The following is a 14,958-nucleotide window of genomic DNA, read 5'->3' as shown; positions in this document are numbered from 1 at the left end:
TATTTTTGTGATTTATTTAAGAGAAACATTTTTGCCCAATTCAAGAACTGACTTAAATGTGATATGGGACATTGAAAAAAGGAATTTTTCTGCTGTTAGAAACATTAACCAATTAAATGCAGTATTTTTAATTTGAGGGCAAGAAAGCAGAGGAGAAAAGGAGCGAAGACATTTTATAGATACTTGCAAGGTAAGAAATAGAAAATTTTTACACAGTTACAATGAAGGAGTTACGAGATCTCAGTATAATTCAAATATAAACAAACTTAGATATAGTTGGGGGGCAGTTAGAGATCCCCAATATGCAGCTGCTAAGTATACGTGGCACTGGCCTGTCTGTGTATATACAAAATGACAAGGGACTGTCAGTGTTCAGAGAAGACAGAACGAGTCCAAAGGAACATGAAAGAGAGTTCTTATTTTCTGTATCTGTTTCAAGCACCTGCCTAGTGATCTATTTTAGGAAAGCCATATTATTACATTAAAAATAAACATGAGAGATGAATGTTCTAGCTGTTCTTAAATATGTTAGGAACAATACAGTGTAGGCCTAGATGAAAAACTGATGGTATTGTCAGTTACCTTTTTCTACATCAAATTAACGCAGTGCTTAATTAAGGGAACAGACTCAGGATGGACTAAACTGTAGCTCTATTTTTGGCCAAAAATAGAACTAAACTGGTTTTGAATTAGGAGGATGAATCTCTTCATCAAACTTTTTTTTTAATGCTCTACATGGTAAGTTACAGAAATCCTTTTTTTTCTTAGAATGGGAAGCCCAAGAGGAAAGGGCATATATCTATTTTATTCTCTGTATGTCAACTCAAAGTTTCGTCATTCAATAATGCTTAATGGTTAAAATCATATTCTTGAAACACAAAAGTAAAAAATAGAAAGATTCCTAAGATCCACAGGAGCCAAAATGAGTATTACATATATCTCAGTATTGTATGTATTCAAAATAGCATTTTTGTCTCCTGTATTTCAATGATTCTTAAAATACACCCAAGAAGCTAAACTGATGCTTAGGTGCCAGTCTGTCTTTGATACTCACTGTATCTGAATCCTCCAACACTGTCTGAGGAAACCCCAACATATTTGTCTTTGTTCTTCTTTGCTTTCTTTCGCTCTTCACGAAGCCTGTCATCATCCTGGGCAAATTCAACCAATTCTTTCACCTTCTGGCGAATATTTATACCTTGATCCTTGCCATGCTCATCTGTGAGGATGGTAAGGGAGAAACAAAACCTTAAGAATTCAGTTAATATGTATCAAACTCTTTAACACACACAAAAAAGACATGAAAATTTCAACACAAGAAACCAACTTCAATATTTTAAAGTGAATAAAAAGAGGCAAATTGTGTTACTGAATTTTGTCATTTCCTCATCAAATCCTAAGTCTTGAGATGCAATTTTGGCTTATAAGAGAGTGCAAAGATGAACTAAAAAGGACCACAGATAACAGTTCTATGCAAAATCAATTAAAGATCCACTAAAAAGGATTACTAACAATAACCATACAAAATGGACTAATATCCAAAAATGTTATTTTCTTTTTCTATGGTATTTTAACAAAACAAAACGAAACGTATATTTTAATGACTGAAAAGCACCCAAACGCCTTCGTCTCCCCAATACAAGTTTGGAAATACTAATTACCAGGATTTAGTGTAGCTGAAAAACTGAATTTTTAAAATGCTTTCAACTGGGGTATGCTACAAAATGAAATGTGGTTCATTCTGTATCCTCTTTCACATTCAAAACACACTCTGGCCTTGCTGCCTTTGCACAGTAAATATTATTTGGTGGGAGGAAAAAAAACCCCCAGCTTCAAACAGATGTGTGTGTTTTGGAGCTCTAACCTTTTCTTCCCATATGATTAAAGCTATTCCTTTATGGACACCACAGGGGACCAGTCTCTAGTGCATATTTTAATATAAACCCGAACACTCATGTTGTGTTGGTTCTGTTGTTATTAGCCAGTATTTTCTGCAAGTTCTTGTCTTCACTAATTAATACTCTAGGGCCCCACGTCTTGGATTCTGCACTCGTCACACAACCAGCAACAGTCACATTCTAATTAGAGCGGAGAAGCTTCTAAGCTGGTTCAGGTGACTGACAACTCCAACTACTGTTTTAATTTGCTTATAGGTTTTTCCATTGCTCACCTACAAAGTGGTAATTTTCCAGGGATCGCAAATCATAAATGTGTTCTCTGGCACTTGTAACAACACGCTCTGATCCATTCCTTATGAGGTAAGCTAGGAGCAGCAATGACTGTAAAAATACAAAGCACCAAATGAGATTTAATGAAATAAATTCTGGTAGAGCTCTGGTAAATGGCTAAAAAAAAAAATTCTAACATTAGCAAATAAATAATCTTTGTGTGCGTATGTGTATGTGGGTTCTTTACCTTACGTTAGACTTTGAAAGTACCTTTAAAAACTCTTATTATCAATTTAAAGTTCCTCTTATACCAAGCGTACTAAGTAATTATAAACTGTCCACTGGATACACGTGTCAAAAGATTAAAAAAAAAACTTAGATGTTAAATATCTGAATGTATGATATAAATGAACACTAAGCTTTTTAGAAAGCTGGTTCAGTTTTAGTGTTAGAAGCATCAGTTTAAAGAGAACAATTATTTGGTAATTACATGACCTCACAGCATTTTTCCTCAGATAAAATTTAATTTGGGAGGTTTATGATGTGGCTTTTGTTTAAAAAACTTGCTGCTTGCTTTGGAAAATATAGATATTTTCTGCTAAAAAGGTGATTTATGCTGACACGTAAAAAAAAAGAATCAAAGGAAAAAAAAACTCGCTGCCAACAAATATGAGAAAAGAATGTTTACGGGATTTCTTTTTGAAGTGATGAAAATGTTCTGGTTTAGACATTAGTAACTACTACACAACTTTGTGAATGCACTAAAAACCAATGAATTATGAATTCTGAACTTAACTTTGTTTGGAACAAACCTCACATAAAGATGATTAGATCTATGAAAATCTAGTTAGGTTGAAGAAATTGAGGGGCAAAAAACCCTCATTCTACCAGGAGTTTATTCGTTAAAAAAGTAGTTTACCCAAGAATTATTAAAACAAACAAAAAGCTCTAATTTAAAAAAATTAATTTATAGAAATTTAAACTATTTCATCACTACTACTGTATAAGCTAAAGGAATGACAGTGAATGTTTTCAGAGACAAACAACATCAAAAACATGGAACTAAATAAAGCATTGATTTTCAATACTGAAAGCCAGAAACGTTTCTTTCAAAGTTTCAAATATAAATATAATAACACCATTTTGGAAAGCACAGAAAAACTTTCTGAGCAGCAAGAAAATATCGTGGGGATGGAAGAACAGATTACTATCTTGTTTTAGAATTCTACATTATATGATGAGATCAGTATTAAATGAAAGGAATCTAACAAAAGAGTACATATTTGCAAATTTTAAAAAGTTAGAATTTTAATGCTTTAGAATCTCCTGTTATACTTAAATTTAACACATATTTTTGGTGTACAATACTGTAATAATACTGGCAAATTTTTATGTAGAGATGACAAAGCATATTAGAGGGTGGTTTTCATCTTAATTGCTCATACACTAAACATGCATACTACTATAGATTCATTACTTTCGATATGGACAAATATATGAAGAGTGGTTTATGGTGACTAGAAAACAGAACACAAACAGCAAATATACTTCTTTTAGCTGTTTTAGAATATTCTATTCTAGGATTCAATATCCTTCATAATCACTTATGTATGTACACCTTAAAACTTCAAGCATTTGTCTTCAACATGTCAAATAATAAATACAGACTAAAACCCATACCTTATAAACTCTTCTCCAATTTTTTTTGTTGTCTTTTAACATTCGTGACCAAAGCATGTTCATAAGTTCTGGAAATTGTTCGTACATAAATGTAGCCCTGAAAAAAGAATAATTTTCCTTAAGAGTTTGCAGTGTGTTAATTCTGACAGTAGATGGCAGGCTTGTTCTGTGTTTTCCTAAAGAGCTTTAAAAAATTAATAAGCTTAATTCAAAAAACTTTAGATATGCTTCCTTAAAAATGTCTTTCTTATATTTTATACAATATTGAGCACATTCATAAGTCCCACTAATTAATATCATATTTTACAAGCCCTTCATTCACTGGTGTAATCGTCCAGATGTTCATCAGGAAAAAATTTTCCTAGCTTTATTTTAAGTCATTTTATATGCATTTGTCAAAATTTTAACAAAGTTTGTCTAAACTTCATTGAAAAAGAAAAATTTTGTTTTACTTTTCTGAGCTAATATCTAAGGGGAATGGATCCTCTGTAAAACTTCCCCCACTAATATATGAATGATTATATGCAAAATTTATATCTGGCAGCTAAACAGTTTAAAACTGAAAGCAAATTTCACATTTCTGGGTGAAGATAGCTGCATTCTTTCTGAACTGCTGAGTCAAATTATCACTTACTTGGCAATCTCTCCCATGAGTTGCCCAGAAGGTCCCCAAGGATCGTCATTCGTTGCTTCTCGAACCTTAGACTCTATCTCTGAATAATTCATAACCACATTGGTGCTGCAGAGAAAAAAGATGCATGCACATACGCACAAAGATTAGCATCAAAACTGAGAAACACATGAAAACTTAATAATGACACTACTGGGTGTCCTAATGAGATACCTCTACAGGGTGGGAAAGAAAACATCTTTTGTGCACAAGCTACCCTGAGGACACTATATAACACATTTAAGTTATCTTTAAGAAGATTTTACTATTCCATTAGGCTTCAAGAATACAGATGAGAGATTACATTAGAGCTGGCATAAGTCCAGTAAAAAATGGCTTTAGGTCAAATTAAAAAGGAAATTGAACATGCTACAGTCTATTATAAAGCTAAGTTGTCATTTTGCTGACCAGACCTGGTTTACATGCAGTCTTAGGTTTCCTGTTCACAGAAATTCTTTAATGAGCAAAATTATATAAAAGCTAAATGTTATTTATACTGTATAAAAAAAGCAATGAAAAATCAAAGATAAGTCTAAAGATGTTTAGAACCACTATGAACATTTAACTGTAGTCCTTGTCTTCTTTCACTTACTGTACCACATGTGTTTTCTATGTCACTGTGTAGTCACTGTAACCCTCAGTGGTTGTTTTTTTTAAAATTAATTAATTTATATTTTGGCTGTGCTGCACAGCATGTGGGATCTTAGTTCCCCAACCAGGGACCGAACCCGTGGCCCTGCGGTGGTAGAAGCGCAGAGTCTTAACCACTGGACCGCCAGGGAAGTCTCAGCCCTCATTTCTAATGGCTACATAATATTCCATCTGGAGACTGTATGATAATGTATTTAACTTTCACTTAAGACTTCAGCAGTGGTCAAGAACATGGATTCTAGGAGTCAGAAAGATCTGACTCCAATTAACTTACGTTGTGATCTTTGGCAAAATTATTTTGTGGGTTGGCCAAAAAATTCGTTCGGGTTTTTCCCATAAGATCTTGCAGAAAAATCTGAACGAACTTTTTGGCCAACCCAATACTTCTCTTAATGTTTCCTCAAATGTAAAATGGGAATAAGGAAGAAAACTACTACTATCTCAAAGGGTAACATATCAAATGATACACAATGGTACAGTGTCTGACATATACAGGAAGTGCTCAATAAAAGTTAGCTATTATTATTAGAGATAATATCACCTATTAGAATTTAAAAATATCAATATTAAGTAATATTTTTATAAGAAAGAACTAACTTTGAAAAGAATACCTTACAATTAAGAGATGAGATGGCAAAATGTGTGGTTGTTAAAAAAGAATTTCTCATGCTTATATGGATTGAAGAATTCAAAGACATTCTGAGGAATACATACTATGGAAATGTGACACATTATAGTAGTACTCATTTGACATGTAACACTCCAATTATTACTGAACAATTGTTATAACAGATGCCTGTAAATATGGTAATTCAAATCTTCCACTTAAAATTGAGTTTTAGAAATAGTGAAAAAATAAGAATTTGGTAACTCTTATTAGTTATATCTACCCCACTTTTGCTGTACGGTTTTTCAGTCATCAAAAAGTTGTTTTAAATAAGGAAGGTTTGATTATAATTGGCACTCGAATCTCTCAAATATAAATTTCAAATTTATTACAAATACTTCAATTAATAAACAGTTCAAATTTTAAAGGAACCATTATGCATATATATGACTTGACAAATCACAGAATAAATATGGCTTCTAGATTTACATTCAGAATACTGTTCTATTAAGGTAGAAAAGCGAAATCCTATTACTTTCTTTCTCCTAAAATATCAACTGTTTGATAACAAATACAAATTATTTCCATGGCACTAAAATAAATCCCTGGTCTCCACTGCCTCCTTCAAAATTTAAGACTATTAATGAACGGATTTTTATAAAAACCCTATAATCATTCTAATTGCACTTGAAATTGTTTGCACTGTTTAATTTGTTGGAGAACAAGATGAAGAGTTAATCTCTAGCTCATGTACATGAAATATTTTTACTAGAGCCTTCATAAATGCTGTAGCTTTCCGAACACTACTTTCCTTGTTCAAGCTACAAAAACCCATGGGTCAAATGAGAAAGGTCCTGTTTCCTTAACCCTTCTCAAGATTCTTAGCTGAAGGCCTATATGTGTTTGAGTGCTGTGTGTTTAAGAGGAAGAGGTGGCAGAGTGCCAATAGCTTAAGAATCTCCCTATTTCCTTGGTTGAGAAACAATGGGAACTATGTAAAAGGACAGCTTGCCATTAAACACACAACATAAAATATAAAATGGCAACAACATGGAAAACTATGGCAACAATAGTAACAAAAAGTAACAAAGTTAGAACACCTCCATGAAGATGATCAGGCTCTATTTTAAAACCATTTTCTAACAATACCGCTGCTTTCCAGAAACTGGAATGCTCAAGATGAGATCCGATGGCATAAAGAATTCCAAAGCAAAGTATTTTTAAGCTGCACTTAATTCGGAAACAAATATAAACTAAAACAAAACAACACTGTATAGTTTGGCCTTATTCCAGGTCATTTAAAAATAACTGTTTCTAAAAAGGTAGAAATGGCATTTTGATCCTTCCTTTCCCATGTTTTCTACTGCCCTCAATCCACACCCTACCCATAATTCCAGTGCCCTTTTTAAGAAAGGAAAACAACTCCTCCCCTCTCCCCCAAAAAAGAAAAGTTAAAAAAAAAAAGTTATGTCCAGATGTGAAAGGAAAAAACATTCAGCTTAATTCCTAAAACTTCTTATGATTGACACAAATGTTTTAAAATGGATAATTCAGACACTAGAGGGGGATCTCTCATCAGTTTTTTAAAACACACAAAATTCAGACAAAGGTCAAGGATCTGTTCTGCAAACAAAATTAAAGGAAATTACCAGGGAGTGACCAGAGTGAAAAATATAAGAAGCTGCTCATGTTCTGAAGATTTTTACCTTAAAGTAATATTGAACCACTGCTTTATTTTTTATTTTATTTTATTTTTTTTTTTGCGGTACGCAGGCCTCTCACTGTTGTGGCCTCTCCCATTGCAGAGCACAGGCTCCGGACGCGCAGGCTCAGCAGCCATGGCTCACGGGCCCAGCCGCTCCGCGGCATGTGGGATCCTCCCGGACCAGGGCATGAACCCGTGTCCCCCGCATCGATCGGCAGGTGGATTCTCAACCACTGTGCCACCAGGGAAGCCCGAACCACTGCTTTTTTATAAGGATAAAATCCACAATTAAAATCAAACCACAGTGTTTTCACACACTTCACATGTGCTCCTCACAGCACCCCAGCAACAGGCAGGTAGGACAGGACTAAGAGTCTCCAAAGAGAGTACTTAACTCTGCACTACCCAGCACTATGCACTCAGTTGGATTTTTAATGCTAACTACTAAAAGTTACCATCCTCAAGTCCTGTACACATGCTTCTATGGCTATATGAACACAGCCAATATAATAAGTCAAGGGTTGATTATTCAATTTGTTAATGATTAGTGTTCATTTGGGCCCTCCTCTTTATTCCCCATTTTCTGCTTGTATCACTGGTCACTACTGATAAATATCAAGTTATTTTACTCAGTAACAGTTTGGGTCCAGGTTTTAGAGGCAAAATTGGTTGAAAGTAAAAGCTAAAATGGAGCTTTACCTACAGATGGTCAGTGATTCTTCTAATCTGCATTAAGAATAATCAGTAAAATGACTGACAAAAAAAACTTGAATAGTCTTATGGTATTTTTTTCCTGCCAAAAGTTCAAGAATATGCTTTGCTAAACAAAACGACAGACCAGGAGAAAAGGTAAAGTACAGGTATAATCCAGTCTTAACTGCTAACAAAGGAATACGAAAATTGAAACAGATTTAGTAAGAAGCCTTTTTCCTAGCCTGCCTTTTAAATTTTACTTCTTTCTAAACAAAATGGAATCAAATGGGTCTGTATTTTTAATATGGTTTCTTTTTGTTTGTTTGGTTTTTTTTTTTTGCGATATTTGGGCCTCTCACTTGTTGTGGCCTCTCCCGTTGCGGAGCACAGGCTCCCGACGCGCAGGCTCAACAGGCATGGCTCAAGGGCCCAGCCACTCCGCAGCATGTGGGATCTTCCCGGACCGGGGTACGAACCCGTGTCCCCTGCATCGGCAGGCAGACTCTCAACCACTGCGCCACCAGGGAAGCCCCTTCTTTTTGTTTTAAAGTTATTGTAAAGACTTTATTCATTCCGAGCTCAGGAAAAAATATTCAGCAGTATTTTCTATTAGATGGTTAAACTTGTGTTTTTTCATACGACCATCCACACTTACAAACACAGGAGAGTCAGAAAAACAGAGGCAGCAAGAGACGGAGACAAATACAGCATTCAAAGTAATGGCTTTAAATAATGTATTTTTTTTTCTTCAAACTGTGTTTTCTTTTTTTCTATATTTTCCAAAATTTCCCCTATGAACATTATATTGTAACCAAGGGAAAAGTATTAAAATGCCATTAAGAATACAAATCGAGTACTATATCATCATTAGCAACACTTTAACTATTTATAGGCAAATAAGCATCATGGTAGACCAAATTAGTATTATTTGTACTTCCAATGTCTTGTTATCAGGCTAGTAAGTGTAGCAAACTAGTAACTAAAATATATGTATACAAACTAAAATATGTATACCAAATGCTATGTGTGTAAAACCACAGGGGCAACTTAGGTACATAATATTGAAATTAATGTGATTAAAAAAAAAACTGTATTAGGGAAGAATAATTCCCAACATTAAAATCTATATTTAAAAGTGACCTCTTGATCTTAATGCCACAGATTTCAGAAGATACTTTTACGATATAGGTAAAACTATTACGCTCCCTCTAAAAATATCAATCTTTAAGAAACTTTTTAAAAACAATAAAACACCCTTAAAATGAACAGTGAAAAAGACAGTTTTCTCAGGTAACAAATTACTTATGCCAGAAAAATCTGTTCCTTTTTAAAAATGTTTCTAACCAAAAGAGCAGAGAAACAGTTTTAAGAATACTTGCTCTAAAACCTAGATAATGGACCATGTGACATTCATTTTTCATCAGGGGATGATGGTCTTCACCACATTACCCTTATCTGCAAGGTGAACATTTACAGGTTCAATACTCATACTGCTACCCATCCAAAAAAAAAAGCTTTTTCTTGATCTGAAAATGAAACACAAAGCAATGAATTATGTCTTAACACAAGCAATCGTTCAGTAGAAGAATTAATGTTGCTAAAGCAGATGTTATCATATTTGATTATACAGTAACATAGTTATATAGCTACAGTGCTAAAGCAAGGAAAAAACTACAGTACTCCATCCATATCATAAAAAGAAAACTAATGAAATATTGATAAGTACAGAAGAAACAAATAACAAATCTGATGCTTGCCACTTTCTCTCTAGTGCTACCACACTGCCATTACTAGCAAAAGCCCCCCTACCAAAAAATAAATAATTTAAAAATTTGAGTGAAGAGAGAGGGAAAAATATTTAATAGCATCTCCTTAGTAGAGAACTTTAAATAAACTTACACTCAGGATCACATGACTAGTAAATAGCAATAGATGTCCAAATTTTGTTAGGCTTTCTAATTCTAATTAAATGTAGCCCATTTTCTATTATGCCATAATGCTCTAAAATCAGAGAATTAGTAGTATCATCTGAGCTAAAAGTCTACTAATTAATATATAAGATGACATCACAAATTGTGCTACTAAAAGAACTAAATGCTGAATTAATGTTTAAAAAGATATATTCTCGGTCATGGAAATTACATTTTCTTTGGTTTTAGTAAAATTAAAAACAAACTACCCAGTTGAAAAGAAGGAAATCAATGTACCCCCTCTTAAACATACATATTCTTAAAAGCAAGGTAAAGAAAACAGTTTAAATAGGAAAGAACTGAAATTGAAGACATCTAAAACCTGAGGCTCTCAACCATTCTTCTGCAGTAACAAGATTTCAGAAAAGAATAACCTGCTTACTTAAAAGAAAATACCCTATTTCAATCCACTTATAGGTATGTAGTATGCTCATGTGCATATTATTTATGACTTCACCTATTTACACGGAGGACTGTGCTGGATTATGTACCTTCTGTTTTCTTCTTCACTTTTCAAGAGGGAACGTTAAAATGCTAAATGCTACAATATTTAATTGCTACTTCTAAAAATAATCAAGAAGAATATGCACTGAAATATTACACCTCTTCCTTTAGCTATCACAGTAAAAAAATAAATAAATAAACCCAAATAAATATTAAAGAGCAATCTGCTGCCAGGTTTTATTGAGGGAGGAAGGGGGCCCCATAGTCCTTTTTAAAGCTTCTAACTTTTAAAATATGACATTAAAACCATAGAAAATGTATTAATGTTCAAAACACCATTTTAATTGTTCCCTCCCCACATATTATTATGAAAAGTACTCCTAACTGACATAACTATTTTTGAAATTCTAATTGTTTTAAGTTGTAAGAAAATTAAGGACTTTATACTCTTTTCTTAATCAAAAGCTATTCTCACATCAATTCTACTACCAAATTCTTTGATCCATTCTGAGTGATGCTGGCCTTCAATTTCAATAAATAGTTCAGACTAGTATTATCATGGGGTGGAGAAATGAACTATAGAATTTTAATCACCTGTGATGTTTTACTATTACTGAACACTGTTGATAGATATGGCTCAATATTCTTGTAATCTTAACTCAAAATTTTACACTGCATTTGTACTACTTACAGATAAAGTGGAAAGATAAATTGTACAAAACTGTTTTCTATAAAAGTATTTTTCATTCCGGGGGGGGGGCAAGGCAAACAGAGAGCAAAATAAACACTAAACACTACTCTGCAGGTAGAAGGAACTATAATAAACCCCTAGCATTCTTGAAAGATGAGCTGAAGACCTTTGTGTATCTTTAAAATTGTGAAAATAAAAATGTTAATGTAGACTCCTGACAATCTCCCAGATTCAATAAAAAATTAAAGTATCCTGTGCATATTATACTTCCTTAACACAGGGTAACCAATATTTAGATTCACTAAATTTTATTTCTTAGGTGAGAAACTTTTGCATGGCAGAACACTTTCCATACATTTCTTTTACTGATTCCATATGGATTTGATTGTGTCATCAGTCCAAGGTACTACCAAACCCTTAAATGTGTTCCTCTTTAAATACGCGTAAAACTTCTGTTTTCTGCCTGTGAATCATCATTTTCTTAGGCTCTGCCACATTCAATACCAGTACCAGAGGTTGGCTTTCTTTTGAGTCGTTTTCACACACAAAAAGTTAAGGTGTTACCACAGCCCCAGAACTGGAGCATAACAGGGCTGAGCTGCAAGGTGGATGCCAGTGACTGGCTTATTAGCTAAGTGACTAATTCCCATACTGCAAGTCAGATTTGGATCATGACAAAATTATACATTATTTTCTGTTAACAAATCTTCTAAGATCTGTTATAAAAAGTCAAAACTCTGAACAGAAAAATCTATCAAGACTCTACCGTAATTTAGAAAGGAGAACGGTTACACAGTAGGAAATGTAATGTAAAAAAATTTTATCTAAGAACTTTTATCAGTAACTGACACCGGTTTATAACGTACTTTCTCTTCCCGTCTCTAAAAACAGCCATTACAGATTATCAGTATTCTAAATGATATCTTTATCTAAAGATTTCAAGCTTAAAAACCAGCATTCCAAATCTACATAATTTCACAATGTGCATTAAAAAAATACTTGGGCCCTTGCTTATGTAACAGTTTACCAAACATTCCATGAAAATTTCCAGTATTGATTCAGTATCAGTTTGCACAAGCCAAAATTAACCAGACCCACATCTAAAATTTCTGAGATTCCTAACTGACTTGTTCATCATTTAAGTATAAAGTAGTCCTAACATGTAACTAGCAGACATAATAAATCTTATGAATTTTCCCCCCCCAAACCCCCCCCCCCAGAAAAATCATTATTTTATGGTTTATGTAGAATTCAAGGTAAGGGTACATAAGATGAATAATCATTAAAGAAGTCAATACTCCAAATTTAATTTCAAATAGCAAACTTTATACCAGACTAGAATGTATACATAAATTGATCACTAGAAAGATAATTTACAGAAGCAGTAACTAAAATACCTCATTTTATATGAAAGATCATTAAATATTTATAGTCCAACATAAAGTCTTTTGGGAAACACTAGAAACCACACATAATTATTTCAATTTTCAAAAAATACAGGAATTGATCCAAAACAAAAAAATACTTAAATTGGGATAGTAGTTGGATTTCTGCCCCTCCAAGTCTGTCATTTAATTCATTTTTCCAAAAGGTACCAACCCCTCGATCACTATTAAGTGTGACTTAAACTGGCAACTTTTCAAGAAAATAGTTTAGTAATTTATGTAACAGATGTGCAAAGGAAAACTACATGGATGAGATAAGCCAAGAAAAACATCCTGATGTCCACAACTAAATTATGACCTGTGGGAGAAACTATAAAACTATTTCCCTTTCCTTACAACTTCAGTGGTTAGCAATAGCAAATTACATAACCCATTTTATAGCAGCCCTTATTCAGACATTAAAATGAGCCTTGACTCCAGGAACTGTTCCAAAACACAAGGGCCACACTAGAGGAAAACATTGCACATCTATGTATTTTCATGATCTGATTCATCTTTTATGGTTATTTTGTAGAAAAGCAAAGTAATATGTATATTAATTGATCAATAATTTATTAGAAATGAATAGGGCCCATATCTTGTCTCTGATCCTTGGACAAATCAACCACTGATGTGTCTCAGTTTCCTCATCTGAAAGGTAGTTCCTATGTATTACAGAGATTAAATGAAATGACATGTAAAGCATTTAGCACACATCGTTACTTTTCTGCCAGTATTTATCATTTTTAGTTTGAAGATATTCTTTATATGGCTCCTTAGAGTACACTGGTATTCATACTTATTACTTACCCATCTCATTCACTGCTGTGGGACTTTACAGTCATGGTAACTGGCAGCCTATCTGACCCCGGTGTGCATACTGAAATGAAGATTATTGTAACTATACAACAAGGCAGGATGGCTATTACTTAAAAATGGCCAAAGATCTGGAAATGAGTTTCACTAAGAGACAGGACAAGTATCAATACAAGCCCTAGCACAGAACTGCCATTTTATGCTTAACAGAGTTTGTATTTTGAAGTTCACTCTCCTTAATCTTGGTACACCACCAACCATGAGCTAGGTTTTTATTTTTACATTAAACAGCAATTTCTCCTGTAGTGGTAATCTGACATCATCTGATAATGTCTCTAATTTTTTTGGATTCACTAAACTAACTCATAAATATCAGCTACTGAAGCCACACATCCCAAAGCAAATTACACAAAAAACAAAGACTTTTAAGCTATTATAAGAAGAAACATATTTAGCATGAAGTTTATATCTACAATTTGGGGATACTGAAAAAGTTGCAGAATTCTGAGCTTCAAAGTAACAAAAATAAGGCCCATGTAACTCACTCCATGAGGTGTCTAGCTGAACAAAGGATGTTAGAAAAGCCATGACACCCAGTTTCTCTATCCTGTTTCCTCTGTAACAGCAAAATCATTATACTAGGAAATGTCTGGATGTTCACAGGTCTTGATGGTTTATATGGAAGCCCTTCTAATGTCTCTCTAGCATAAGCACTGCTAACATGACCTGGGCAGCAGACAATAGGCTTAGAAAAAAGCTGTCCCAACATAGGCTAGTCCCACAATGCTAAGGAGTTATTATTTTCCAGAGAGGCACTCTGGCAGCAGTAAGGTTTGGGAAGGCTGGAAAAAGGGAAGACTTTTTGAGTGGTTCAGGAAAGCAGAATGAAAAGCTGCTCCCAAGATGTTGCAGAAATGGTGCTTGGAACAATGTAGCAACAGAACAGGCAGAGGCAGCCACCACTAGGAAATTCTTCCTTTCATGGCCATAGGAAAAAAGCTCTCACAACACAAAATTGTATGAACATTAACCACTACCAAGTATATAAAAACACATGTGCATGTGGACAAAGCATAAAGGAAAAAAGCCCATTAAGAAGTGTTGGGGTGGAGGCACATTTGTTTAAAATTTCACTTACACAATGAAAAAACATGATCTTTTTTTAAAGAAAAGAAAAACAGTACTTGTATATAAAACTTCTTTTCACTTGCTAGGTAAGTGTCCATTGGCTGGAGGAGGATCAGCTTGCACTCCCCTGCCTCAGCAGCCTGTGTGTTATAGCAATGCTCTGTCTGCACAGATAAAAAGCTTTCTAAGAAAACAGCTATGGATGGAGGGCCAGAAGGTAAAGGTATCAGGTTGCTCTCTGCCCCCTGGCTCCTGCAGAACACTGCTGCCTCAACAGGAGACATACCCAAGGAATGAATGCCAGTCCCAAC

The 14,958-nt window shown here is 34.1% G+C and overlaps 1 protein-coding gene across 5 annotated transcripts in view; it reads right to left on the bottom strand.

The window, feature by feature from the left end:
• The window catches only part of CLINT1 (clathrin interactor 1), a 65,908-nt gene that overhangs the window by 24,841 nt on the left and 26,109 nt on the right, over positions 1–14,958 (bottom strand). For 4 of the 5 annotated variants that reach the window (XM_027081417.1, XM_027081418.1, XM_027081419.1 and 1 more), the window contains 4 exons: positions 4,483–4,587; positions 3,849–3,945; positions 2,171–2,279; positions 1,055–1,219 (listed from right to left, as the gene is read on the bottom strand). In XM_027081417.1, coding sequence (XP_026937218.1) covers positions 1,055–1,219; positions 2,171–2,279; positions 3,849–3,945; positions 4,483–4,587 — 476 coding nt within the window. Of the gene's footprint in view, positions 1–1,054; positions 1,220–2,170; positions 2,280–3,848; positions 3,946–4,482; positions 4,588–7,482; positions 7,502–14,958 lie in introns of those variants that run through there. The other variant, XM_027081420.1, reaches the window with a different exon arrangement.

The sequence above is a fragment of the Aethalodelphis obliquidens genome, unplaced genomic scaffold (genome assembly GCF_003676395.1).
Source record: "Aethalodelphis obliquidens isolate GAN/ISIS:26980383/991018 unplaced genomic scaffold, ASM367639v1 scaffold45, whole genome shotgun sequence".
NCBI classification, from domain to species: domain Eukaryota; kingdom Metazoa; phylum Chordata; class Mammalia; order Artiodactyla; family Delphinidae; genus Aethalodelphis; species Aethalodelphis obliquidens.
The sequence above is the reverse complement of the archived record's forward strand: the minus strand, read 5'-3'. Positions and strand labels throughout refer to the sequence as shown.